This window comes from Bufo bufo, chromosome 1 (genome assembly GCF_905171765.1).
Source record: "Bufo bufo chromosome 1, aBufBuf1.1, whole genome shotgun sequence".
NCBI classification, from domain to species: domain Eukaryota; kingdom Metazoa; phylum Chordata; class Amphibia; order Anura; family Bufonidae; genus Bufo; species Bufo bufo.
This window is the reverse complement of record NC_053389.1, coordinates 394,556,867-394,584,396: the sequence shown is the minus strand read 5'-3', so window position 1 is coordinate 394,584,396 and position 27,530 is coordinate 394,556,867. Positions and strand designations below refer to the sequence as shown.

The 27,530-nt window shown below is 45.7% G+C and overlaps 1 protein-coding gene across 1 annotated transcript in view; it reads right to left on the bottom strand.

The window, feature by feature from the left end:
* Nucleotides 1–14,339: 14,339 nt before the first annotated feature.
* HSPA4 (heat shock protein family A (Hsp70) member 4) overlaps nt 14,340–27,530 on the bottom strand; it is an 84,791-nt gene continuing 71,600 nt past the window's right edge. Inside the window, exon 19 of the mRNA XM_040405851.1 lies at nt 14,340–15,827. Within this exon, the coding sequence (XP_040261785.1) occupies nt 15,627–15,827 (201 nt within the window). The 3' untranslated portion in view covers nt 14,340–15,626. The remainder of the gene's footprint in view (nt 15,828–27,530) is intronic.

The following is a 27,530-nucleotide window of genomic DNA, read 5'->3' as shown; positions in this document are numbered from 1 at the left end:
CCCGGCTTCTCGTCTGTCTCCTTTGTTGAACAGGACCTGTGATGAGCATTAATTACAGGAACAGGACCTGTGATGACGTCACTCTGGTCATCACATGATTCATCACATGATCTTTTACCATGGTGATGGATCATGTGATGGATCATGTGATGACCGGAGTGACCTCACCACAGCTCCTTTTCCTGTAATTAATGCTCACCACAGGTCCTGTTCAACAAAGGAGACAGACGAGAAGCTGGGCTTCGCGATCAAGTGGACTAAGGTGAGTTAAATAAAGAATATATTTTTTTAACCCCTCCAGCGCTATTTTACTATGCATTCTGTATTCAGAATGCTATTATTTTCCCTTATAACCATGTTATAAGGGAAAATAATACAATCTACAGAACACCGATCCCAAGCCCGAACTTCTGTGAAGAAGTTCGGGTTTGGGTACCAAACATGCGCGATTTTTCTCACGCGAGTGCAAGACGCATTACAAAAATCGTGGGTGTTCCCGTAACGCACCCGCCTAAGGCCTTGTTCACACTTTAGTGTTTGGTCAGTGATTTCCATCAGTGATTTGTGAGCCAAAACCAGAAGTGGAGCCTCCACAGACATGAGGTAGAAGGGAAAGATCTGCTCCTGTTCTGTGTTTAGAGCAGCACCTGGTTTTGGCTCACAAATCACTGATGGAAATCACTGACCAAACACTGAAGTGTGAACGAGGCCTAAGAGATGTTGTTTGTAAACCTTCAGTTTTTTATCACTCGCGTGAAAAACGCATCAAAACGCATTGCACTCTCGCGGAAAAAACTGAACAACTGAACGCAATTGCAGACAAAACTGACTGAACTTGCTTGCAAAATGGTGCGAGTTTCACTGAACGCACCCTGAATGCATCCGGACCTAATCCGTCACGCTAGTGTGAAAGGGGCATAGGAAACAGCGTAGCACAGACCACTTAGCGGTTTGCATAGTTTTATTGCCGCATATAAGAGGAGGGGACCCATATCGAGATTGGAATACCCATTTCTAATGTAATTCATAATTGCTTTAGCTCAAAGACAGTCCAAGTTCTATAGTAGTAGTACAGCATTGGCCCATAGAATACTATTATGACTATATACATGAGCCCTAATGAGAAATGAAATATTTACTATAGGTCATAGGGTGACAGACATGTTTTTGGAGTTTGTCACTAATTCATCACACTGCTTCTCCACAGCCTTAAACTGTGGCTTAGCCGTGATTGACATCTGCATATAACTGATCCGGCAAAAGAACAGCCTCTCGGAGTTCACAATATCTGGGATAGCTGGACATGGCAGTACACCGCCGGACCCAATTGAATATAATGGGCCAGCTTTGGCCGGACAAAAAGGGCTGTGTGCCACTCCACAGCGTTGCACAGTATCAGGAAACTGGATGACATTTTAAGAAATCTTATCCATAAGCTGCATAAGAAATCTGCAAGTTTACTTGCAGTCCGGATTTGGTATCTAAAGCTTGTCAGTTAATACTGTAGATATCCACCAGTGGAGGGGGTGAAATCCACAGTAATTGCCTTGATATTGTAGCTGGTCAGCTAGGTCAGCTAGGTTTCTAGTATAGCTTATATGTGTATACAGCTAGACCTGCTAATAACCTTAATACAGTTCCTATGTTTATGTGTTAGAGACAAAAGCAGAGTTATTTACTGTTACATCATGTTTTGGATGTCATATAACTGTTATATTTTGTGTTCACAGAGGCAGAAAACGATAATATGCTTTTAAGATTCATTTAGTAATGTAAGGTAAGCTCAGTGACACAGCAGAAATAACAAAATGCATAGTGTTAATCTGTTGTTGCTGGGCAGAGGTATAAACCAATCACAGCCAGCTTCTCACACAGCAAGAGTTTTCACCAATCACAGCCAGCCTCACACACAGCCTGTCTGGGAATTCCCCCAGCTCCTGCTGCTAGAATAATTATTCACAAGAGACAGGAGCTGAAGAGACATTCACTCCACTGAGAGATGAGTTTTATGGGAACAAGAGGCCAAAATAGTTCCACCAACTACAAAACCAATTGCAACCATACAATTGCAAATACAAATTGCAAGCTACAAATTGCAAGCATTCAGATTCCATATTGCAATCAAAATTGCATACAACCATACCAGATCATACTCAACCAATCTGCAAATAGTCACTGCAAACTGCATACTGCAAGTGAACTATTAGTTAGACCTCAGATATACCTCTCAGAGAGATCATAAAGTGCTTAAAAGTGAGATTACAGATACTCAAGAGAGAAATATATCCACCATTTTATGTTGAATGACAAGATTGAACAGTTGAACCATCATCTTATGCATACCGCCATTTTGTGATATCTTTTCAACACGTGTTTTGTACATGGACTATCTGCTGCGGAGGCGGCAGTGTTATATATGAAGAAAAGTTGAAGTTAATAAAGAAGTTATTTCAAGCATTTGGTATGCTCTTTAAACCTACTGCTTCTATAGAACGGCGCTAGAGGAATTACAGAGTAATAGACAGTCTGGTTAGACTAAAAGTCAGAGATATCAAAATTCTTCTTATGCTACAGCGCAAAAGGCACTTCAAAAAAAAAAAACTGATCAGACCTTTAACACTGTATTTTCAGTAATGTGTGCATATAGCCTAAGGCCTCGTTCACATTTCAGTGTTTGGTCAGTGATTTCCATCAGTGATTTGTCAGCCAAAACCAGAAGTAAAGCCTATTCAGAGATAAGGTATAAGGCCTCATGCACATAGCCATTGTTGGCCTGTGCTTGTTCTACAGGCACCAATCATCTGGCTTCCGTTTGCGATGTGGAGGCACTGTCACGGCTGTATGTGAGCAACAATAGTATACACAGTAAAAGAGCTACTGACCGGACCCAAACTAGGGAGGATAAAGGGTGACCCCTGTCAGACCCTCAAAGCTCTCCCTATGCTGCTAAGCACATGCCCGGATCCAAATGGCGGAACGAGGCATGCCCACGTACCTAAGACTGATGACCACTGTAACCCCTACAATAGTGGAAGGGGCACGGCCACCGGTGCCCTACTCAGCATATGGAGGGAACCGTGGCCACCTCAGATCCAGTCAGAAAATAATCTGGTACACAACAATGTCTGTACACTTAGCTGAAGGTGTTGCAGCCGCAGAGAAGACGGATCCAAGGACAGCTGGCAATATCCGGAGTGCTTGCTGCAGCAGAACACAGGTCCAGTGAACTGATAGCTACAAGTGAAGATACTAAAGCAAGTGCTACAACTGAAATGAGAACTATAATCCACGCCCTACAATAGGAGGAGGGGTGATATAAAGAGAGGGAAATCAAACGCATGAGGAACAGCTGGGAGGAAGGAAACCAAAAGTAAACAGAGCAGTGAGAACTCCTCCCAGCTCTAGTAGTGACATCATCACAGGGGTGGAGAAACAGAGCTGTGAGAACGTCCCAAAGCTCTGGTAGTGACAGGCACTGACAGAAAACCCACAGAAGCACTCCTTAGGCCCCTTTCACACGGGCGAGTATTCCGCGTGGATGCGATGCGTGAGTTGAACACATTGCACCCGCACTGAATACCGACCCATTCATTTCTATGGGGCTGTTTACATGAGCGGTGATTTTCATGCATCACTTGTGCGTTGCGTGAAAATCGCAGCATGCTCTATATTCTGCATTTTTCACGCAATGCAGGCCCCATAGAAGTGAATGGGGTTGCGTGAAAATCGCAAGCATCCGCAAGCAAGTGTGGATGCGGTGCGATTTTCACGCACGGTTGCTAGGAGACAATCGGGATGGAGACCCGATCATTATTATTTTCCCTTATAACATAGTTATAAGGGAAAATAATAACATTCTGAATACAGAATGCATAGTAAAATAGCGCTGGAGGGGTTAAAAAAATAATAATTTAACTCACCTTAGTCCACTTGATCGTGATGCCCGGCATATCCTTCTGTCTCCTTTACTGAACAGGACCTGTGGTGAGCATTCATTACAGGTCAAGGACCTGTGGTGACGTCACTCCGGTCATCACATGATCCATCACATGATCTTTTACCATGGTGATGGGTCATGCTATAACCGGAGTGACGTCACCACAGGTCCTTGACCTGTAATGAATGCTCACCACAGGTCCTGTTCAGTAAAGGAGACAGAAGGAGATGCCGGGCATCGCGATCAAGTGGACTAAGGTGAGTTAAAGAGGACCTTTCACCAGAGGAAAGCCTCTAAACGAACTATACAGGAGTGTAGAGCGGCGCCCAGGGATCCCGCTGCACTTACTGTTATCCCCGGGCTTTCCTCTGGTGAAAGGTCCTCTTTAAATTATTATTATTATTTTTTTTAACCCCTCCAGCGCTATTTTACTATGCATTCTGTATTCAGAATGCTATTATTTTCCCTTATAACTATGTTATAAGGAGAAATAATTCAATCTACAGAACACCTAACCCAAGCCCGAACTTCTGTGAAGAAGTTCGGGTTTGGGTACCAAACATGCACGATTTTTCTCACGCGAGAGCAAAACGCATTACAATGTTTTGCACTCGCGCGGAAAAATCGCCGGTGTTCCCGTAACGCACCCGCACATTTTCCCGCAACGCCCGTGTGAAAGAGGCCTTAGTGTTTCCATGGCATTGCGTGCCTCCGTTCTGCTCTGCACCTTCTGGATTGTGGCTCCATTCAGGTGAACAATGGCCAACAATGGCTGTGTGCATGAGGTCCAAGGGAAAGATCTGCACCTGTTCTGTGGTTTTGACCAACACCTGGTTTTAGCTCACAAATCACTGATGTGAACAAGGCCTAAAAATCACAATCGTGACATGAAGAAAAAAAAAAAACTTTCATAGGAAGTTTACATTGTAGTTTTTTTCATATGATTAGAAAAGAGATTGGCAAATTTCCTATTATGAACGGCCTAAAATTAGTTACCGTTGTTTTCATTATCCGTTGTAGATATGGATGCCGCAATCTTAAATTTACTACACTTGTCCTGTCCTCTCACAGCAAAAGTAGGGAAACAACACAGCATAGAAAATCCAATGGATTTGACTTTTGCAAGCATTGAATATGCAAAGCACATCAGTGGTATGGATATCTTACCAACAAAAGCTGCAGTTCAAGGACTTGTACTATAAAGTATAGTGGTCGATTAAATGGAGTATTCCCCCAAATCAGCCAAAAGTCAATTATTCCTGGATCCGACAATATTCATGGAGTGAGCAATATTGCAAAGCTTGGCTTGTATAGCAGCTGCATACCAAGAACCCAAAAATATATATTTTTTTCAAAGATATTTTATTGGAGTTTACAAGTTTATCATATACAAACAATAGTAACATACATATCATTAAATATGTTAGATAACAATCAAGCTTCTCAGGAAGCGACATAAATTCAAATAAGAACATCAATTTCCCTATGATTCTGTTGCCTTAATATATGGAAAATGCTATGTAACTAGACAGTTTCCCTTTCCAGGATATCCTATTCATTTTTACCTACGTTCTAGGAGCTACCTCTCTTTAATTTCCCTAAGGTTCCCTTGAGGTCTTCCAATAGGTACCATTTGGTAAATCTAAAGGGATCAACCAATTGTTCTTTCTCTTTGTCATCAAAATATCTGATAATAAAGACTTTCCATTTCTTAAAAAACCTTTTTGTCTGACTCTCTGTCTTTTGTGGCTACTATTTGTTCCAACCATAAGGCTTTTTTTAAAAGTCAATAATACCTGGCTGTGGAAGTAACCAGTTCGCTAAAAGTCGGATTTTTGTTCAGAAAATTTTGGACAGTTTGTTTGCCTGTCTGGCATGAGGGCTGAAGGTGGTAGGTTAAAGGCATAAATTGCCCTATGCATAATTTTTAACTGGGTTTCTCCCCAGTTTTCAGATATTATATGTTTTCTAAAGTCTGTCCACCCACCGATTATCTCTTTTCCCACCTCTTTATAACCTAATTGTTTTGCCCAGCTGTTATAAATTGAGTGGATACAACCTCCATATGTGTCATTCGCAGTCTACGCGTTTTGAACTAAGCAGTTCTTATTCATGACTCCATGTGGAACTTTAGTCCATGTAAAATATATATAGACTCCTGAGAAAAAAGGGTTCCTCCTCTATAGGGGAGGAGGCCACTCAGGAGGAACCCTTTTTCCTCAGGAGTAAAGTTGAGCGAACACCTGGATGTTCGGGTTCGAGAAGTTCAGACGAACTTCCCGGAAATGTTCGGGTTCAGGATCCGAACCCGACCCGAACTTCGTCCCGAACCCGAACCCCATTGAAGTGAATGGGGACCCGAACTTTTCGGCACTAAAAAGGCTGTAAAACAGCCCAGGAAAGAGCTAGAGGGCTGCAAAAGGCAGCAACATGTAGGTAAATCCCCTGCAAACAAATGTGGATAGGGAAATGAATAAAAATAAAAATAAAATAAATAAAAATTAACCAATATCAATTGGAGAGAGGTCCCATAGCAGAGAATCTGGCTTCACGTCAGCAGAGAATCTGGCTTCATGCCATAGCAGAGAATCTGGCTTCACGTCACCCACCACTGTAACAGTCCATTGTCATATATTTAGGCCCCGGCACCCAGGCAGAGGAGAGAGGTCCCGTAACAGAGAATCTGGCTTCATGTCAGCAGAGAATCAGTCTGCATGTCATAGCAGAGAATCAGGCTTCACGTCACCCAACACTGGAACAGTCCATTGTCAGATATTTAGGCCCAGGCAGAGGAGAGAGGTCCCGTAACAGAGAATCTGGCTTCATGTCAGCAGAGAATCAGTCTGCATGTCATAGCAGAGAATAAGGCTTCACGTCACCCAACACTGGAACAGTCCATTGTCAGATATTTAGACCCAGGCACCCAGGCAGAGGAGAGAGGTCCCGTAACAGAGAATCTGGCTTCATGTCAGCAGAGAATCAGTCTGCATGTCATAGCAGAGAATCAGGCTTCACGTCACCCAACACTGGAACAGTCCATTGTCAGATATTTAGGCCCAGGCAGAGGAGAGAGGTCCCGTAACAGAGAATCTGGCTTTATGTCAGCAGAGAATCAGTCTGCATGTCATAGCAGAGAATCAGGCTTTACGTCACCCAACACTGGAACAGTCCATTGTCAGATATTTAGACCCAGGCAGAGGAGAGAGGTCCCGTAACAGAGAATCTGGCTTCATGTCAGCAGAGAATCAGTCTTCATGTCATAGCAGAGAATCAGGCTTCACGTCACCCACCACTGGAACAGGCCACTGTCAGATATTTTTAGGCCCCGGCACCCAGACAGAGGAGAGAGGTCCCATAACAGAGATTCAGGCTTCATGTCAGCAGAGAATCAGTCTTCATGTCATAGCAGAGAATCAGGCTTCACGTCACCCACCACTGGAACAGTCCATTGTCACATATTTAGGCCCAGGCACCCAGGCAGAGGAGAAAGGTCCCATAACAGAGATTCAGGCTTCATGTCAGCAGAGAATCAGTCTTCATGTCATAGCAGAGAATCAGGCTTCATGTCACCCACCACTGGAACAGGCCACTGTCAGGTATTTTTAGGCCCCAGCACCCAGACAGAGGAGAGGTTCATTCAACTTTGGGTTGCCCCGCAAAATAATGGTAAAATGAAAATAAAAATAGGATTGAATGAGGAAGTGCCCTGGAGTACAATAATATATGGTTAAGGGGAGGTAGTTAATATCTAATCTGCACAAGGGATGGACAGGTCCTGTGGGATCCATGCCTGGTTCATTTTTATGAACGTCAGCTTGTCCACATTGGCTGTAGACAGGCGGCTGCATTTGTCTGTAATGACGCCCCCTGCCGTGCTGAATACACGTTCAGACAAAACGCTGGCCGCCGGGCAGGCCAGCACCTCCAAGGCATAAAAGGCTAGCTCTGGCCACGTGGACAATTTGGAGACCCAGAAGTTGAATGGGGCCGAACCATCAGTCAGTACGTGGAGGGGTGTGCACAGGTACTGTTCCACCATCTTATTGAAATGTTGCCTCCTGCTAACACGTTCCGTATCAGGTGGTGGTGCAGTTAGCTGTGGCGTGATGACAAAACTTTTCCACATCTCTGCCATGCTAACCCTGCCCTCAGAGGAGCTGGCCGTGACACAGCTGCGTTGGCGACCTCTTGCTCCTCCTCTGCCTTCGCCTTGGGCTTCCACTTGTTCCCCTGTGACATTTTGGAATGCTCTCAGTAGCGCGTCTACCAACGTGCGCTTGTACTCGCGCATCTTACTATCACGCTCCAGTGCATGAAGGTGGGCACATTGTCTTTGTACCGTGGATCCAGCAGGGTGGCAACCCAGTAGTCCGCACACGTTTAAATGTGGGCAACTCTGCTGTCGTTGCGCAGGCACTGCAGCATGTAGTCGCTCATGTGTGCCAGGCTGCCCAGACGTAAGGACAAGCTGTCCTCTGTGGGAGGCGTATCGTCATCGTCCTGCGTTTCCCCCCAGCCACGCACCAGTGATGGGCCCGAGCTGCGTTGGATGCCAGCCCGCTGTGAACCTGCTTCATCCTCATCCTCCTCCACCTCCTCCTCATCCTCGTCCTCCTGTAGTGGGCCCTGTCTGGCCACATTTGTACCTGGCCTCTGCTGTTGCAAAAAACCTCCCTCTGAGTCACTTCGAAGAAACTGGCCTGAAAGTGCTAAAAATGACCCCTCTTCCTCCTCCTCCTGGGCCACCTCCTCTTCCATCATCGCCCTAAGTGTTTTCTCAAGGAGACATAGAAGTGGTATTGTAACGCTGATAACGGCGTCATCGCCACTGGCCATGTTGGTGGAGTACTCGAAACAGCGCAACAGGGCACACAGGTCTCGCATGGAGGCCCAGTCATTGGTGGTGAAGTGGGGCTGATCCGCAGTGCGACTGACCCGTGCGTGCTGCAGCTGAAACTCCACTATGGCCTGCTGCTGCTCGCACAGTCTGTCCAGCATGTGCAAGGTGGAGTTCCACCTGGTGGGCACGTCGCATATGAGGCGGTGAGCGGGAAGGCCGAAGTTACGTTGTAGCGCAGACAGGCGAGCAGCGGCAGGATGTGAACGCCGGAAGCGCGAACAGACGGCCCGCACTTTATGCAGCAGCTCTGACATGTCGGGGTAGTTGTGAATGAACTTCTGCACCACCAAATTCAGCACATGCGCCAGGCAAGGAATGTGCGTCAAACCGGCTAGTCCCAGAGCTGCAACGAGATTTCGCCCATTATCGCACACCAGTCTGTTGTTCTATACCCCGCCACAACTCCTGTGCGGTGTGGGGCCTGTCCCCCAAACATATGAGTTTCAGAACGGCCTGCTGACGTTTACCCCGGGCTGTGCTGAAGTTGGTGGTGAAGGTGTGTGGCTGACTGGATGAGCAGGTGGAAGAAGAGGAGGAGAAAGCTGAGGAGGAGGAGGAGAGCAGAGGCAAAGAATGTTGCCCTGCGATCCTTGGCGGCGGAAGGACGTGCGCCAAACAGCTCTCCGCCTGGGGCCCAGCCGCCACTACATTTACCCAGTGTGCAGTTAGGGAGATATAGCGTCCCTGGCCGTGCTTACTGGTCCACGTATCTGTGGTTAGGTGGACCTTGCCACAGATGGCGTTGCGCAGTGCACACTTGATTTTATCGGATACTTGGTTGTGCAGGGAAGGCACGGCTCTCTTGGAGAAGTAGTGGCGGCTGGAAACAACATACTGTGGGACAGCAAGCGACATGAGCTGTTTGAAGCTGTCTGTGTCCACCAGCCTAAATGACAGCATTTCATAGGCCAGTAGTTTAGAAATGCTGGCATTCAGGGCCAGGGATCGAGGGTGGCTAGGTGGGAATTTACGCTTTCTCTCAAATGTTTGTGAGATGGAGAGCTGAACGCTGCCGTGTTACATGGTTGAGATGCTTGGTGACGCAGGTGGTGGTGTTGGTGGTACATCCCATGTTTGCTGGGCGGCAGGTGCCAACGTTCCTCCAGAGGCGGAGGAAGAGGCCAAGGCGGCAGCAGCAGAAGAGGTAGCAGGGGGAGCCTGAGTGACTTCCTTGTTTTTAAGGTGTTTACTCCACTGCAGTTCATGCTTTGCATGCAGGTGCCTGGTTATGCAGGTTGTGCTAAGGTTCAGAACGTTAATGCCTCGCTTCAGGCTCTGATGGCACAGCGTGCAAACCACTCGGGTCTTGTCGTCAGCACATTGTTTGAAGAAGTGCCATGCCAGGGAACTCCTTGAAGCTGCCTTTGGGGTGCTCGGTCCCAGATGGCGGCGGTCAGTAGCAGGCGGAGTCTCTTGGCGGCGGGTGTTCTGCTTTTGCCCACTGCTCCCTCTTTGTCTTTTGCTACGCTGTTGGCTCGGTCTCACCACTGCCTCTTCCTCCGAACTGTGAAAGTCAATGGCACGACCTTCATTCCATGTGGGGTCTAGGACCTCATCGTCCCCTGAATCGTCTTCCACCCAGTCTTGATCCCTGACCTCCTGTTCAGTCTGCACACTGCAGAAAGACGCAGCAGTTGGCACCTGTGTTTCGTCATCATCAGAGACGTGCTGAGGTGGTATTCCCATGTCCTCATCATCAGGAAACATAAGTGGTTGTGCGTTAGTGCATTCTATCTCTTCCACCCCTGGGGAAGGGCTAGGTGGATGCCCTTGGGAAACCCTGCCAGCAGAGTCTTCAAACAGCATAAGAGACTGCTGCATAACTTGAGGCTCAGACAGTTTCCCTGATATGCATGGGGGTGATGTGACAGACTGATGGGCTTGGTTTTCATGCGCCATCTGTGCGGTTTCTGCAGAAGACTGGGTGGGAGATAATGTGAACGTGCTGGATGCACTGTCAGTCAATTGGGTGGCCAATGCCTGTACCTGCTCAGGCCTTACCATCCTTAGAACGGCATTGGGCCCCACCAAATATGGCTGTAAATTCTGGCGGCTACTGGGACCTGAGGTAGTTGGTACACTAGGACGTGTGGCTGTGGCAGAACGGCCACGTCCTTTCCCAGCACCAGAGGGTCCACTAACACCACCACGACCATGTCCGCGTCCCTTACTAGATGTTTTCCTCATTGTTACCGTTCACCACAATGAGAAAAATATTATTCGGGCCAATGTATTGAATTCAAATTCAGGCCTTTTTTTTTACAGACACCTAACACTATCTGGCTATCTATTTAGGTACCGTATTACACTAATACAGGCACACCAGTAATGACAGATTTAGCTGAATACAAATTTGAGGCCTATTATTTAGGCGCTGGGTGACAGGTATACGTTTACGGACAGAATTAGACTTGGATCTGCACTGTAGCGTGTGTGTGAAGTTCTTGAGAATTACCCTATCAGCACCTTGAATCTAATATACCCTTTTAGGGATAGATTTAAAGTAGGCCTGATACAGCAGAAACCACTAATTTTGAGAATTGCAAAATTGGGAATTGTTTTTCAACCCAGAACAAAAACTGTGCTTTGACGGACACTAAAAATAACTTGACCAGCTAAAACAGTAATGGCAGATTTGGATGAATATAAATGTGAGGCCTATTTTTTAGGCGCTGGGTGACAGGCTCAACTTGCCCCTGATCTAGTATATGGCCAAAAAATAACCACACTATTGATGGTTAACCACCTGCCATCTGGGCCATTTGCCCCCTTCCTGACCAGGCCAAATTTTGCAAAACTGACATCTCTCACTTTATGTGGTAATAACTTTGGAACGCCTTTATTTATCCAAGTCATTCAGAGATTGTTTTCTCGTGACACATTGTACTTCATGATAGTCATAAATTTGAGTCAAAATATTTCACCTTTATTTATGAAAAAATCCCAAATTTACCCAAAAATTAGAAAAATTCGCAATTTTCTAAATTTCAATTTCTCTGCTTTTAAAACAGAAAGTGATACCTCATAAAATATTTATTATTTAACATTCCCCATATGTCTACTTTATGTTGGCATCATTTTGGAAATGTCATTTTATTTTTTTAGGACGTTAGAAGGCTTAGAAGTTTAGAAGCAATTCTTCAAATTAAGAAAATTGCCAAAACCCACTTTTTAAGGACCAGTTCAGGTCTGAAGTCACTTTATGGGGCCTACATAGTGGATACCCCCATAAATGACCCCATTGTAGAAACTACACCCTTCAAGGTATTCAAAACCGATTTTACAAACTTTGTTAACCCTTTAGGCGTTCCACAAGAATTAAAGGAAAATGGAGATCAAATTTTTAAATTTCACTTTTTTGGCAGATTTTCCATTTTAATAAAAAATTTTCTTTAACACATCGATGGTTAATAGCCAAACAAAACTCAATATTTATTACCCAGATTCTGCGGTTTACAGAAACACCCCACATGTGGTCATAAACTGCTGTATGGGCACACGGCAGGGCGCAGAAGAAAAGGAACTCCACATGGTTTTTAGATGCCATGTCCCATTTGAAGCCCCCTGATGCACCCTTACAGTAGAAACTCCCAAGAAGTGACCCCATTTTGGAAACTAGGGGATAAGGTGCCAGTTTTATTAGTACTATTTTTGGGTACATATGATTTTTTGATAATTCATTATAACACTTTATGGGGCAAGGTGACCAAAAAATTGGTTGTTTTAGCACAGTTTCTATTTATTTATTTTTACAGCGTTCACCTGAGGGGTTCAGTCAAGTGACATTTTTATAGAGCAGATTGTTACGGACGTGGCGATACCTAATATGTATACTTTTTCTCATTTATTAAAGTTTTACACAATAATAGCATTTTTGAAACAAAAAAATTATGTTTTAATGTGTCCATGTTCTGAGAGCTATAGTTTTATTTTTTGAGAGATTTTCTTATGTAGGGGCTCATTTTTTGCGGGATGAGGTGACGGTTTTATTGGTACTATTTTGTGGGACATACGCGTTTTTGATCACTTGGTGTTGCACCTTTTGTGATGCAAGGTGACAAAAATTGCTTGTTTTGACAGTTTTTTTTTTTTTTTACAGTGTTCACCCGAGGGGTTAGGTCATGTGATATTTTTATAGAGCTGGTTTTTACGGACGCGGCAATACCTAATATGTATACTTTTTTTTATTTTTTCTATTTTTAACTTTTTATTTTCATTCCTTACTTGGGGATTTTTTTTTTTTTACATGTTAAACTTTTTTTTATTTTTTTATTTTCAACCTTTTTTTATTTTACACTTTTCGTCCCCCATAAGGTCATACAAGACCTCTGGGGGACATTTATTTCACTTTTTTTTTTTTTTTCACTGTTGATTTCTCCTGTAACTGGGGCTGACATAGTAGCCCCAGTTACAGGACAAATGCACCCCTAGAGGTTGTACAGCAGCAATCCAGCGCTGTACAGCCTCAGAGCAGGGCTGATCGAGGTCTCTGAGAGACCTCACACAGCTCCTGCACACTCCGGTCCCGGCGGTCACATGACCGCCGGGCCGGAACAGGAAGCGCATAGCTCGGTGAGCGCTGTGTCTGCAGCGATCCGGAAGGCAGGGACACCTGGGAACTGTCCCTGCCTTGTCTTAGGGTTGCCCTGCTGTCACTGAGAGCGGGCAACCCGATCAGCAGCTGCACGATTAGCGTGCAGCTGCTATTTCTGAAAGGACGTTCTAAAACGTGCTTTCAGAAATAGACGTCCACCCATAGGACGTTTATATCCTATGGGCGGACGTAAAGCGGTTAATGGAGTTCAGCAGGATCGCGCCTCAGTGCGCCTGAAACAGTCAGCAGCTGGATGAGGCCTTGTCTCCTTACCAATGCTTCGTATGCAAGTGTTGACAGATGCTGCATTACAATATTGGTGCTTGCTTTGGCAGCACATACTCCAAAACTGGTAAGTAAACCATGCAAACAATTTGTCAGGTACGTAAACCATGCATGTGTTTAACCAACTGGATTGCCTCAACAGTTCTAATTACTTTAATGCCCTCTGTGCCTGGAAACGTGCTGCCTCATTGCCTGGCGGCGTGCTGCCTCATGGCTTTGGTGCATGGCTTGCTTCTTCTGCTTCTGTGCATGGCCTGCTTCTCCCCCCCCCCACCCCCCATTATAATTTGGTACGTCTCCTGTGGTGCTGTCATGAGGGATGAGCTGGAAAACTTACCGGTAAATCGGTTTGTTGTAGTTTTACAACAGCTGGAGGGCCACAGGTTGAACATTCTACAAAAAAGGCACATCTGGCCCGAAAGCCAATAATTGGGGAAGGCTGCTCTACAGCCACATATCTGTTAAAACATTTTCTATGATACCGTTTCATGACATTTCAATTTGAGATGTGTATTAATGACAATGAAGGTGGGGATGCCTGCATGTTAAGAGTTCCGTGACCTCAAGGCACACAATACATCCAAACCAGGTGACCGATAATGTATATAAAATGACAACCCAACACCATTACAACCCAGCAAGTTTATTTTTCAGACAGGATTTGCTGCAGGTGTTAAGAGATTTGGTAATAACATCAACAACAATAAGAATAAAAAAAAAGAAAATACAAACTTGTCTCCTATGGGATATGAACTTTATTGAACATAAAAATTATGCTTTAATGTTGCACTCGAGTACTCCGAATGAGTCCCCGAGTACAATATGGCTACACAATCCTCATGTGTTTCGTACAGGATCCAGTTTTCTTCTGGGACCAATATGGTTACTAGAATTGTATACCACTAAACAAATACGAAATCTTGTCCCATGTTAAAAATAACATGAAGGATGACTGAACAAACAAGCTGCATTACATGGGTGCAAGTGAAACCACCCGCACCCTTCAAGTGAATATTCTTATCGATTAACTCCTGTTTTTACAGCATTTCTGCTGTGAGCTAGGAGAGATGGGGACGTAACGAACAAGGTTCTTAGAAATTCAACAGTACTGCAAAGGATGTTTCTTGGCTATGTATGGGAGGAGCAGCCACATAGTAACTACCTTCTGCAAAGCTTTCTCTTAAAAACAATTGTTACCACACTGGATTCATTGAATCATGGACAGAACAGCTTATGGTGTGCATAACATACCAAGGCTAAAACTTAACATGGATGTATGGAAAATATAATACTCTATGGATCAAACCATTCCCAAATCTGAAGAAAATGCACATAAACGTTACTATCAGAAGACTGCAGCTAGTGCTGGGTTTTAATATTCCTATTTCATGTTAGCCCCCACAAGCGCCCAGGCTTCCATGCAAGAGGCTGAGATTACTGCCGGTAACCAGCTGTCAAGGAGGAAGATACAATTGATAGTGGAACAGATGCAAACAAACTTCCGCATATTCTGAGGAACACAAAAGCGGATGATGCAGTTGTGTTACTCTGACTGCAATAAGCTTCTCTGAGCTAGTAACCCATTGGTAGACCTTGAGTACTACTAAAGTAAGCTACAGACCTGGAGTAACTCCAGATACAAGCCTATCGGTAAATGTACATGTTACAGCCTTTGCTAAAATCGTAGTAACAAGGACTTACTCTAAAGCAATGTACAACAGAAAAATAAGAACTTTGTCAAACCAATACGAATGTCAAAGCGTATAATAAAAAAAAAAAAAAAAAAAAAAAAAAAGCTGAAAATCCTAGGGATATACTAAGAAACTACGAGAAATTTGCAGTCACTTTTCTCTGATCAGTGTTCCGAGTCATATGTTATACTGTTTGAGAATAGAAATAGATTATGGAATTTATTCAATGTCCATTTCTGGAAGTTTCTTTTCTGGATCAGAAGCGGCCGTGTCTGCACTCTGTTCAGCACCCTGCGGCCCCGTGCTATTTGCGTCACTGTCTACTGGTCCATTCTGCTCTCCGGCTGGCTGCTCCTCTTTTGGAGGTTCCACTTTGGGTTTTGGTTTGGAGACTATGGGGTTGCAAGTGCTCGTCAATTCCTAAAATAAGCAGATAAAACAAAAATGGGAAACTAATTATGCAAATTCCATGAGAAAATTGAACATGAAACTTGGTGTCAGGGGCAGCTATGAAAGCAAAACTTTGTCTTGACATACACCAATTCAGACACCCGAACAGAACCGCGCATTTATGAAGTCTGTGCACCAACTTTTCCGACAAATGTCTGACAGAAAAAAATTAAAATAAACGTAGCAATGTTTGAAATGCCCATCATTCTGGGTCACTTCTTACAACAAGCTGTTGAGTGTACTTATGAGTAATAACACTATCTGGACATTATTCTAATACTAGGGTGATAAGACACCTTTAAACGGCTCAATCGAGCAGACAATTGTCAGGATGGAACATAATCGCCTGCTTGTTGGTGGAGAAGAAAGCTGTATTTACATGAACCGATCTCCTCCAGAATATGGGGAGGAAGGATCACCAATACCATCGCTTGTCCCCATACAGAATCATTGTTTATCGGCAGCAGAGGCTGTTTAGACGGCATGATCTGCTGATGGCAAACAATGATTTAGGGGACCGCACAAAAGATCTTATTACCTGATGACCAAGCTTTCCGCTCATACATCAGGCAATTGGCGGCACTTTTACACCAGCAGATAATCGTCAATAAGCGTTCTGATGAGGGCTCGTTAGTGATTATTAGGCTAGGTCTACACGACGACATTTGTCGCACGACATTTTGTTGCACCAATGTCGCGCGACAATTTTTATAATGGCAGTCTATGGTGTCGCCCTGCAACATGCTGCGACGCAACAGTCGCAGAAAATCCATCGAGATGGATTTTTCTGCGACTGTTGCGTCGCAGTATGTCGCATGTTGCAGTGCGACACCATAGACTGCCATTATAAAAATTGTCGCGCGACATTGGTGCAACAAAGCATTTTTCTGAAAGATACAAATTTATGAAAAAATACACTTTAAACTTGTAACAGAATCCTCAAAATGGTTAGTAAACCTCTCATTGCATCTCACTGGTTAAAAGCACAAACGAGTTTCCAACAGGGTGTGTCACCTGCCAAAGTGCGTCATGCAAATACTTTATTACAAATAGGTCATTCATTAAAGGGGTTATCCCATCATAATGATCACTGTTAAATCTGTTAATGATTTGACAGTGATCATTTTTGTAAATATACTTTATTAACAAATTCCCACCGATTAGGAGAAAATTCATCCCCACTTACCTTATTGTTGTGACTCGGTCTCCCCTGGTTACGACCACCGCTCTTCCGCAAGATCCCGATGGTCGCGCTTGCCCAGAAGACTTCTTTTCTCCCGACCGGGCCACTCGCTGTCCTGAACGCGCACGCTGCCGCGCATGCGCGACGGTGACTTCTTCCCGGCCAGAATAGTACAGAGCTGCGAACGCGCACGCCGGCTCTGTACTATACTGGCCAGAAATAAGTCACATTGCGCATGCGCGGCAGCGTGCGCGTTCAGTCCAGCGCGCGGCCCGGCCGGGAGAAGACTTCAATCAAGATGAAGCCCGCCCCCAGCCAGAATCCAGGAAGTGAACGCGCGGTGGCAGCAGGTAAGTATGAAACTGCTAAGTGGGATAACCCCTTTAAATGGAATATGTCTCCTATAATTTTTTTCTGCCAGTTAAAACCAGAAGGTAACACATCCAGGTTTTCTAACTCCCCCCTGCGGCACTTCTCAGGGCAGAAAGGGAGGCAGATCGCATCATGTATGGTGAGGTTCCCATTTTATTTTTCCAGGATCTGGCCCCCTCCACTCTTGCCAAGAGACGCATTATAAGGCCACTTTTGGAAGCCCTCAAGGCCTCGGGCACGCCATTCCGGTGGCTATATCCCTTCGGCTTACCCATTTTGAAAAACGGCAAGCAGTATACGGTGCGAACACCGGGGGATCTTAAATCTATATGGGGCCCCCTTGGGATTGCACCCCCGTTGAAGTGCCTTCGTGGATGCCAGCGGATCAGGGTGACCCCCTACTGTCTCCCCCAAGTGTGGATTCGTGGCACCGGGTCTCGCCGTCCAGATCAGAGAAGCAAGGGAAAAGCCGTTCTCTAGTTACTACTAAGTGACTTTGCTCTGGGAAAAGTTGATTATACTTATAGTTGCCCACTATTGAGTCCAAAGTATTAGGATGTTTTTGAGTCCCAGGCTGGAGTGACGGTTTGCTCTGTCCGAGCTGTTTATTATCTGCTTGATGCAGGTTTGTGGCCTTAAAACCGGGCCTTAGCGCTCTGCCTCTTTACAATGGGCTTTGGGTTTGGTCCCATGTGGATATTGTTTTTGCACATGTATCAGGTTTTGATCTGATGTAATATCTGCAATGTCAATTTTGCCAGGGTTACATGTTTGCCCTTTTTGTTGGTAATGTTACTGACCTCCCCTTCTCCCACACACCCCACCTCAAAACCCCTACTGGTCCCACAAGAGCCCCCCCTCTGATAGATCCCGGCTGTCTGCCGTAATGAAAAAGGATCTTCATCATATCATAAGCTGGGTGGGACCACGAGCTCCCCGTGCATGGGGAGACATGCCTTGTTATTTATCTAGTGTCTATGTCTCATTTGTTATGTCTTTTGTTCTTCCTTTGATTCTCCCTTTAATCTCTTTCCCCTCCTCTACCTCCCTACTCCGTCCATTGATTTCCAGACTGGATGTCCTTATGCTGTGGGCCGACAGGCCTCCTCTGTCTTTGCTATGGCCTCTGTTGTAGTTGCCTCATTGAATGCCAAGGGTCTGAACGAGCCATGTAAGCGGTCTCAGGTGCTCTCATTGTTACAGAAGGATGACGTTTCAATTGCATTTCTACAAGAAACTCACTTTAAGACGGGAAAACTCCCGAAACTATCCCCTAACATATTCCCACAATGGTTTCATAGCTCATATGCCTCAGCTAGCAGGGGTGTCAGCGTGGCCATACATAAGCGTCTGCCCTTTAAACACTCTGCAGTACTTGCGGACAAAGATGGTCACTTCTTGTTCGTGAAAGGGCACATCGCTGACACACCTGTCACCCTGGCTAACATATATGCCCCTAACAGGGGTCAGATCCCCTGGCTCGTTCGGACCCTTGGGCTTACTTATACTAGGAGGTGACTTTAATGTGACCCTGGAGCCAGGTTTTGACTCGTTCTCCCAGAGATCCGAGTTATCCCACAAACTTCTATGCCGTCTGAAGACTGCATTGAAGAAACTGCGGGTTATAGATGTTTGGCGCACTATGCATCCCTCTAGTCGGGATTATATGTTCTATTCCAATGCAAAAAAAGCTTTCCACAGGCTGGACTACATATTTCTGTCCTCCCCCCATGTTTCTCAGGTAGTAGACATGAGGATTGGTAACATCACGCTGTCTGACCACGCCCCTGTTATTCTCCGGGTGTCTATGACCGCCCTCCCCAAAAGGGAAAGAATGTGGAGTCTTAATGAGACCTTGTTCTCTGACCCTGCTAATGCAAATAGAATCTCCCAGATCATGTCTGAATTCTTTTCCCTTAATATTGCAGGTGACCCTCCTCCCTCCCCCTCAGTTTTGTGGGAAACCCATAAGGCAGTGGTTAGAGGAGAACTAATAGCCCTGGGCTCGCATATCAAAAGAATGCACTCCAAAGCAGTGGACGACTTGTTGTCCTGTATAGCACGGCTAGAATTGACCTATAAGCAAACCCAGGCTCAGGCTGTGGCTGCTGAAATGGTGGAGGCCAAGACGGAACTGAAAAACCTTAACGCCAAATCTGCGAAGCTTATCTTCTGCTCCAAGTTTAAAGCCTATGCTCATGGGAACAAAGGGAATAAATTGATGTCTGCCATGGCTAAGCAATGTCACGTGGATTCCTTTATCCCCGCAATTCTAGACGCAAAAGGTATTAAGCACAAATCGACCCATGACATAGCAAAAGCTTTTTGTGCATTTTATGCTGATCTTTATAACCTCGCCACGCCAGACCGCCCTGGTTCCACTTCTATTGAGCAGGCCACAGATGAGTTCCTATCAACTCTTCAGCTCCCCTCCATGCCTCTCAGCTAGTCGCACCCGTGTCAACAGAGGAGATTAATAAGGTCCTATCCTCCATTCCATCAGGCAAAAGCCCGGGTCCAGATGGACTTCCCATATCGTATTCTAAAACCTTCAGGGACATTCTGACCCCTCATTTTCGAACACTCTATAACTTTCTCCTGTCTGGAGGATCTTTACCCCCTCAGACATTAGAAGCTCACATAACCATAATCCACAAGGAAAATAAAAGACCCCCTCCAATGTGGCAGCTACCGCCCTATTTCACTGCTAAATGCAGATTTCAAGTGGTGGGCCAAAATACACTGCTCAAAATAATAAAGGGAACACTTAAACAACACAATGTAACTCCAAGTCAATCACACTTCTTTGAAATCAAACTGTCCACTTAGGAAGCAACACTGAGTGACAATCAATTTCACATGCTGTTGTGCAAATGGGATAGACAACAGGTGGAAATTATAGGCAATTAGCAAGACAAACCCCAATAAAGGAGTGGTTCTGCAGGTGGTGAGCACAGACCACTTCTCAGTTCCTATGCTTCCTGGCTGATGTTTTGGTCACTTTTGAATGCTGGCGGTGCTTTCACTCTAGTGGTAGCATGAGACGGAGTCTACAACCCACACAAGTGGCTCAGGTAGTGCAGCTTATCCAGGATGGCACATCAATGCGAGCTGTGGCAAGAAGGTTTGCTGTGTCTGTCAGCGTAGTGTCCAGAGCATGGAGGCGCTACCAGGAGACAGGCCAGTACATCAGGAGACGTGGAGGAGGCCGTAGGAGGGCAACAACCCAGCAGCAGGACCGCTACCTCCGCCTTTATGCAAGGAGGGACAGGAGGAGCACTGCCAGAGCCCTGCAAAATGACCTCCAGCAGGCCACAAATGTGCATGTTTCTGCTCAAACGGTCAGAAACAGACTCCATGAGGGCGATATGAGGGCCCGACATCCACAGGTGGGGGTTGTGCTTACAGCCCAACACCGTGCAGGACGTTTGGCATTTCCCAGAGAACACCAAGATTGGCAAATTCGCCATTGGCGCCCTGTGCTCTTCACAGATGAAAGCAGGTTCACACTGAGCACATGTGACAGACGTGACAGTCTTGAGATGCCGTGGAGAACGTTCTACTGCCTGCAACATCCTCCAGCATGACCGGTTTGGCATTGGGTCAGTAATGGTGTGGGGTGGCATTTCTTTGGAGGGCCGCACAGCCCTCCATGTGCTCGCCAGAGGTAGCCTGACTGCCATTAGGTACAGAGATGAGATCCTCAGACCCCTTGTGAGACCATATGCTGGTGCGGTTGGCCCTGGGTTCCTCCTAAAGCAAGACAATGCTAGACCTCATGTGGCTGGAGTGTGTCAGCAGTTCCTGCAAGACGAAGGCATTGATGCTATGGACTGGCCAGCCCGTTCCCCAGACCTGAATCCAATTGAGCACATCTGGGACATCATGTCTCGCTCTATCCACCAACGTCACGTTGCACCACAGACTGTCCAGGAGTTGGAAGATGCTTTAGTCCAGGTCTGGGAGGAGATCCCTCAGGAGACCGTCCGCCACCTCATCAGGAGCATGCACAGGCGTTGTAGGGAGGTCATACAGGCACGTGAAGGTCACACACACTACTGAGCCTCATTTTGACTTTTTTTAAGGACATTACATCAAAGTTGGATCAGCCTGTAGTGTGTTTTTCCACTCTAATTTTGAGTGTGACTCCAAATCCAGACCTCCATGGGTTGAAAAATTTGATTTCTATTTTTTTTTTTGTGTGATTTTGTTGTCAGCACATTCAACTATGTAAAGAACAAAGTATTTCAGAAGAATATTTAATTAATTCAGATCTAGGATCTGGTATTTTTGTGTTCCCTTAATTTTTTTGAGCAGTGTATAAGCACAACGTATTCAGCTGATCCTGCTGGATCTGATTGATAGTGAGCAAGTGGGATTTGTGCGTGGCAGACAGGCCTGTGAGAATACGATACGCCTGCTCCATCTTATGGACTGGGCTAGAAGCTCATCCACGCCTTTGGCGTTGGAGCACGGACGCGGAGAAGGCCTTCAACAGGGTCGGTTGGCATTATACAGTCAGGTCCATAAATATTGGGACATCAACACAATTATAACATTTCTGGCTCTATACACCACCACAATGGATTTGAAATGAAACGAACAAGATGTGCTTTAACTGCAGACTGTCAGCTTTAATTTGAGGGTATTTACATCCAAATCAGGTGAACGGTGTAGAAATTACAACAGTTTGCATATGTGCCTCCCACTTGTTAAGAAACCAAAAGTAATGGGACAATTGGCTTCTCAGCTGTTCCATGGCCAGGTGTGTGTTATTCCCTCATTATCCCAATTGCAATGAGCAGATAAAAGGTCCAGAGTTCATTTCAAGTGTGCTATTTGCATTTGGAATCTGTTGCTGTCAACTCTCAAGATGAGATCCAAAGAGTGGTCACTATCAGTGAAGCAAGCCACAATTAGGCTGAAAAAACAAAACAAACCCATCAGAGAGATAGCAAAAACATTAGGCATGGCCAAAACAACAGTTTGGAACATTCTTAAAAAGAAGGAACACACCTGTGAGCTCAGCAGCACCAAAAGACCCGAAAGACCACGGAAAACAACTGTGGTGGATGACCGAATAATTATTTTCTGGTGAAGAAAACACCCTTCACAACAGTTGGCCAGATCAAGAACACTCTCCAGGAGGTAGGTGTATGTGTGTCAAAGTCAACAATCAAGAGAAGACTTCACCAGAGTGAATACAGAGGGTTCACCACAAGATGTAAACCATTGGTGAGCCTTAAAAACAGGAAGGCCAGATTAGAGTTTGCCAAACAACATCTAAAAAAGCCTTCACAGTTCTGGAACAACATCCTATGGACAGATAAGACCAAGATCAACTTATACCAGAGTGATGGGAAGATAAAGAGTATGGAGAAGGAAAGGAACTGCTCATGATCCTAAGCATACCACCTCATCAGTGAAGCATGGTGGTGGTAGTGTCATGGCGTGGGCATGTATGGCTGCCAATGGAACTGGTTCTCTTGTATTTATTGATGATGTGACTGCTGACAAAAGCAGCAGGATGAATTCTGAAGTGTTTCAGGCAATATTATCTGCTCATATTCAGCCAAATGCTTCAGAACTCATTGGACCGCACTTCACAGTGCAGATGGGCAATGACCCAAAGCATACTGAAAAAGCAACCAAAGAGTTTTTTAAGGGAAAGAAGTGGAATGTTATGCAATGGCCAAGTCAATCACCTGACCTGAATCCGATTGAGCATGCATTTCACTTGCTGAAGACAAAACTGAAGGGAAAATGCCCTAAGAACAAGCAGGAACTGAAGACAGTTGCAGTAGAGCCCTGGCAGAGCATCACCAGGGATGAAACCCAGCGTCTGGTGATGTCGATGCGTTCCAGACTTCAGGCTGTAATTGACTGCAAAGGATTTGCAACCAAGTATTAAAAAGTGAAAGTTTGATTTATGATTATTATTATGTCTCATTACTTTTGGTCCCTTAACGAGTGGGAGGCACATATACAAACTGTTGTAATTCCTACACCGTTCACCTGATTTGGATGTAAATACCCTCAAATTAAAGCTGACAGTCTGCAGTCAAAGCACATCTTGTTTGTTTCATTTCAAATCCATTGTGGTGGTGTACAGAGCCAAGAATGTTAGAATTGTGTCGCTGTCCCAATATTTATGGACCTGACTATGTCTCGGGCCCTGTCGAGGTTTGGATTCCCAGACCCGTTCATATCTGCGATCTTCACTCTGTACTCAGCCCCGTCTGCCAAACTCAAAATAAACGGTACGCTTTCCCCCTCCTTTGCTATCTCTAATGGGACGAGGCAGGGGTGCCCCCTTTCACCATCTTTATTTGTCATAGTTATGGAGACTTTGTTATGTAAGATACGGCAGGATCCTGCTGTTAGAGGCCTTACCATTAACTCTCAGACCCACCTGACAGCTGCATTTGCTGATGACCTATTAATAATGACGTCTAATCCCGAAACATCCTTCCCTAGGCTTTTGTCCCTTTTTGAGGAGTTTGGCTATGTTTCAAACTTTAAAATCAATTATAGTAAGTCCATGGCCCTTAAGGTCACCTGCCCGGACTCGGTAAAAGTCACCCTTCAGGTAAAAGATCATGTGATGGGGGGGCGTGGCCAGCAGCCGGCATGTAAGCACGCTTTTCTGAGTAGCTCCGCTTTCCCTCGTTAATCCTTCGCCATCCTGACAAACTGCCGACTCCTGGCACAGAGTGGATGGTGTGTAGGAGACGGAGGAGACCCCGCACACCGACTATGGAGCCCAGCAAAGCACAAACGGCTGCGGAGAAGCTCAAAGAGTTCGCCAGGTCAGAGGCCCAAAGTGGAGCCGCGACCGCAACTCCTACACGTGCAGCCGTCACCCGCGGGCAGGCTGCCCAGCAGGCGGATGCAGAGGAAGGCGCTGAGCAGGAGTTTACCCTCAAGGCAGCGTATGAGCAGCTACTAGTGCCAATATCATCATGCCAAACCCCACTCACCGGGAAGCTGGAGGAGGTGAGAGTGGATGTGGGCCTGCTCCGCCATGACATGCAGCAACTCAGAGACCGGGTCAAAAACACAGAAGACCGCGTGTCTGCGCTGGAGGATCTGACCAGACCCAAGGCAGGGAAGATGCAAGACCTGGAGCGATCCGTAGGTCAGTGGCAGCAGAAATGCGACGATCTGGAAAATAGATCGCGTCGCAACAACGTGAGGATCTTGGGCATACCAGAGAAAGCTGAAGGCAGAGATCCTGCGGCCTTCCTAGAGGCCTGGTTTAAAGAGCAGTTCCCTGAGGCACCCTTCTCTCCTGCATATACCGTAGAGAGGGCACATCGCGTCCCAGCCAGATACTCTCCACCAGGGGCTCCTCCTAGACCCCTTTTGGCGCGTCTGCTGAACTGGAGAGACCGGGATCTTATCCTCAGCCAGGCCAGAAGCAAGCAAGACATCAGGCATGAAAATGCAAAGATCTCCCTTTTTCCAGATTTCTCTGCAGATCTCCAGAAGAGGAGAGCCACATTTGTTGCAGTTAAATGTCGCCTTCGGGATCTAAATCCTCAATACTCAATGGCTTATCTGGCCCGCCTTAGAGTCATAGACGGCGATAAAAGAGTGTTTTTCAGTGATCCTCGTGAAGCTGAGGACTGGGCCTCAAGAAAAATCTGCGCGTCCCGGGCCACGCTGAACTTTTCGCTGTCTGTTCACAGCAAGTATTAAAACATCCCCATATGTCTGGTTCTAAGGAGACTTGATCTTGTTTCCCCTGAGCATGATATTATTTAATGCGCAACACAGCTGCTTTTGGTCACGTTTTCATGGTCTGGACTGCATTTGATAGTCTTATGTGAGATCTCACTCAAGTATAGGGCGTTTCCCTGTACACAGCACCGGACACTTTGTCAACATGTCCCACTGTCATGTATTAATGCTAGCAGTTTTGCATATATTTGCTGAATGGGGGGTAGGAGCAATACCTGTATGGTTATAACACCTATTTGCACTATACAGGTCCCAGAGTTAAGGGCCACCAAGTTAGTCGGATCGGGATCCGACACCTTCATGTTTATAATGTTATTGTTCTGTATTACGTTTTTGTATGCTCAAGCTTATATGTCTCAAGTATGGCCATCCCTTTTCATGATAGCAACAGGAGAGTTTATGCTTCACATTGACCAAGTGCCTGAACGGTCAGTGTATGCAATATGGATGTGGGTATTTGTCCTTGATTTAAATCTAGTGATGCCATCGCCTCTATAAGAGTGATGTCCTGGAATGTGAGGGGACTGGGAGACCCTAAGAGGATTGCGTTTTTTTCTCAAATACGCTCCTTCAATCCACATATTCTGGGCCTTCAAGAAACCCATCTCACACCGGAAACAGGGAACAGGTTGAAAAAGCCCTGGGCGCAACACTTATTCAATTCATATGGGAGTTCTCACTCCAGAGGTGTGGCCCTTCTGTTCCATAGAAGTCTCAGATGCGAGATTCACTACTCAGCTGTAGATCAGGGAGGGTAGTACATTTTCATACATGCTCATATTAACTGTGTCCCATATGTGATTGTTAATCTGTATAATTCCCCTCCTGCATCTCTATCCCTACTACAAGCAGTCACGGGTTTTGTGGCTAATTACACCAATGCCCGTTTCCTTTGCATGGGAGACTTTAATCAAGTTGTTAGTGAGGATTTAGACAGATTTAGCTGTAGAGCAGATAGAGCAGGGACGGGAGGGAACAGCACGGTTCTGGCCAGAATATCGCAGGAAATGGGATGGGTAGACATGTGGAGAGCCAAGAATCCACTAACAAGGGAATACTCTTGCTTTACCCCTGCCAGGGGAGCCCTGTCCAGAATTGACTACTTGTTCGGTAATGCCATAGTATATACTGACCTGGAGAATATTAGGCACGGACCACAGGGTCCTTCCGATCATGCCCCATTGTTGGCGGAGTTGGCCCTGACTGATCATGCAGACGTCAGCAGTAAGATGCGTATACACCCTTTCTGGCTGTCCTTGTTTGGTTTAAATGACAGAATCCCTGATCAATTGAGGATGTTCTTTGAGGTACAGGGCGAGTCTACAGACGCTCTATTGCTTTGGGAGATATTGAAAGCGTACCTTAGAGGATTCATCAAATCCTCCATTTCATACGTTAAGAGAGATTCACAACATAAGGAAAATTATTTACATGCCAGCTGTAAGGAGGCAGAGAGGGCGTTCACCGAGTCCCCATCTGAAGAGCGCAGATTAGAGTGGTTATCCAGAGGGAGAATGTACATGCTGCATCTGGAGGAGAAGAGCAAAAGGAAGCTCTTCTTCCTTAAGCAACAGGCGTTTGAAACAGGCAATCAGACAGGGAAGTTACTTGCACATATAGCACGCACTAATAATATGTCTCCCCCGGTACTCAGGATACAGGAGGCTGATGGTCGCATAATTGAATCGGTGCAAGACTTATTGAAATGCTTTCATAATTTTTACAGAGACCTATACAAATCAGCAGCTACCTATTCAGGGCAAGATTTCGAGTCCTACCTCACTGAAGTGTCTCATCCTCGGCTAGTGGACCTAGATAAGGGTCTTATGGAGGAGGATATTACATTAGAGGAAGTGGAGAGAGCCATTAAGGATCTACCGACAGGGAAAGCCCCAGGCCCAGATGGCATCCCGGTAGAGGTATATTCTAGGTATGGAGAAAATCTAAACCCTCAGTTGTTGAACCTGTATAGAGCGGCGCACTCCCGTGGCTCCTTGTCAGATTCCATGTATGATGCATCCATTGTTGTGATCTTGAAGCCTGGCAAGGACCCATTGGAATGTGGATCTTATCGTCCAATTTCACTCTTAAACTTGGATTATAAAATCCTGACCAGAATTATAGCCAACAGATTGAATAAGGTTATCACGTCAATAATTCATTCTGATCAGTCGGGCTTCATGCCTGGAAGGTCCACATCAGACAACATTAGGAGTGCTCAAGTAATTGCGCAGTTGGGGGTAGCTAAGAAGGAAAGATGTGCTCTGGCCTCACTAGACACGGCCAAGGCTTTCGACTCGTTGGAATGGCCCTTTTTGACAGCAGTGCTGGGTAGCTTTGGCTTTGGTCCTAACTTCATTAAATGGATAGAAATA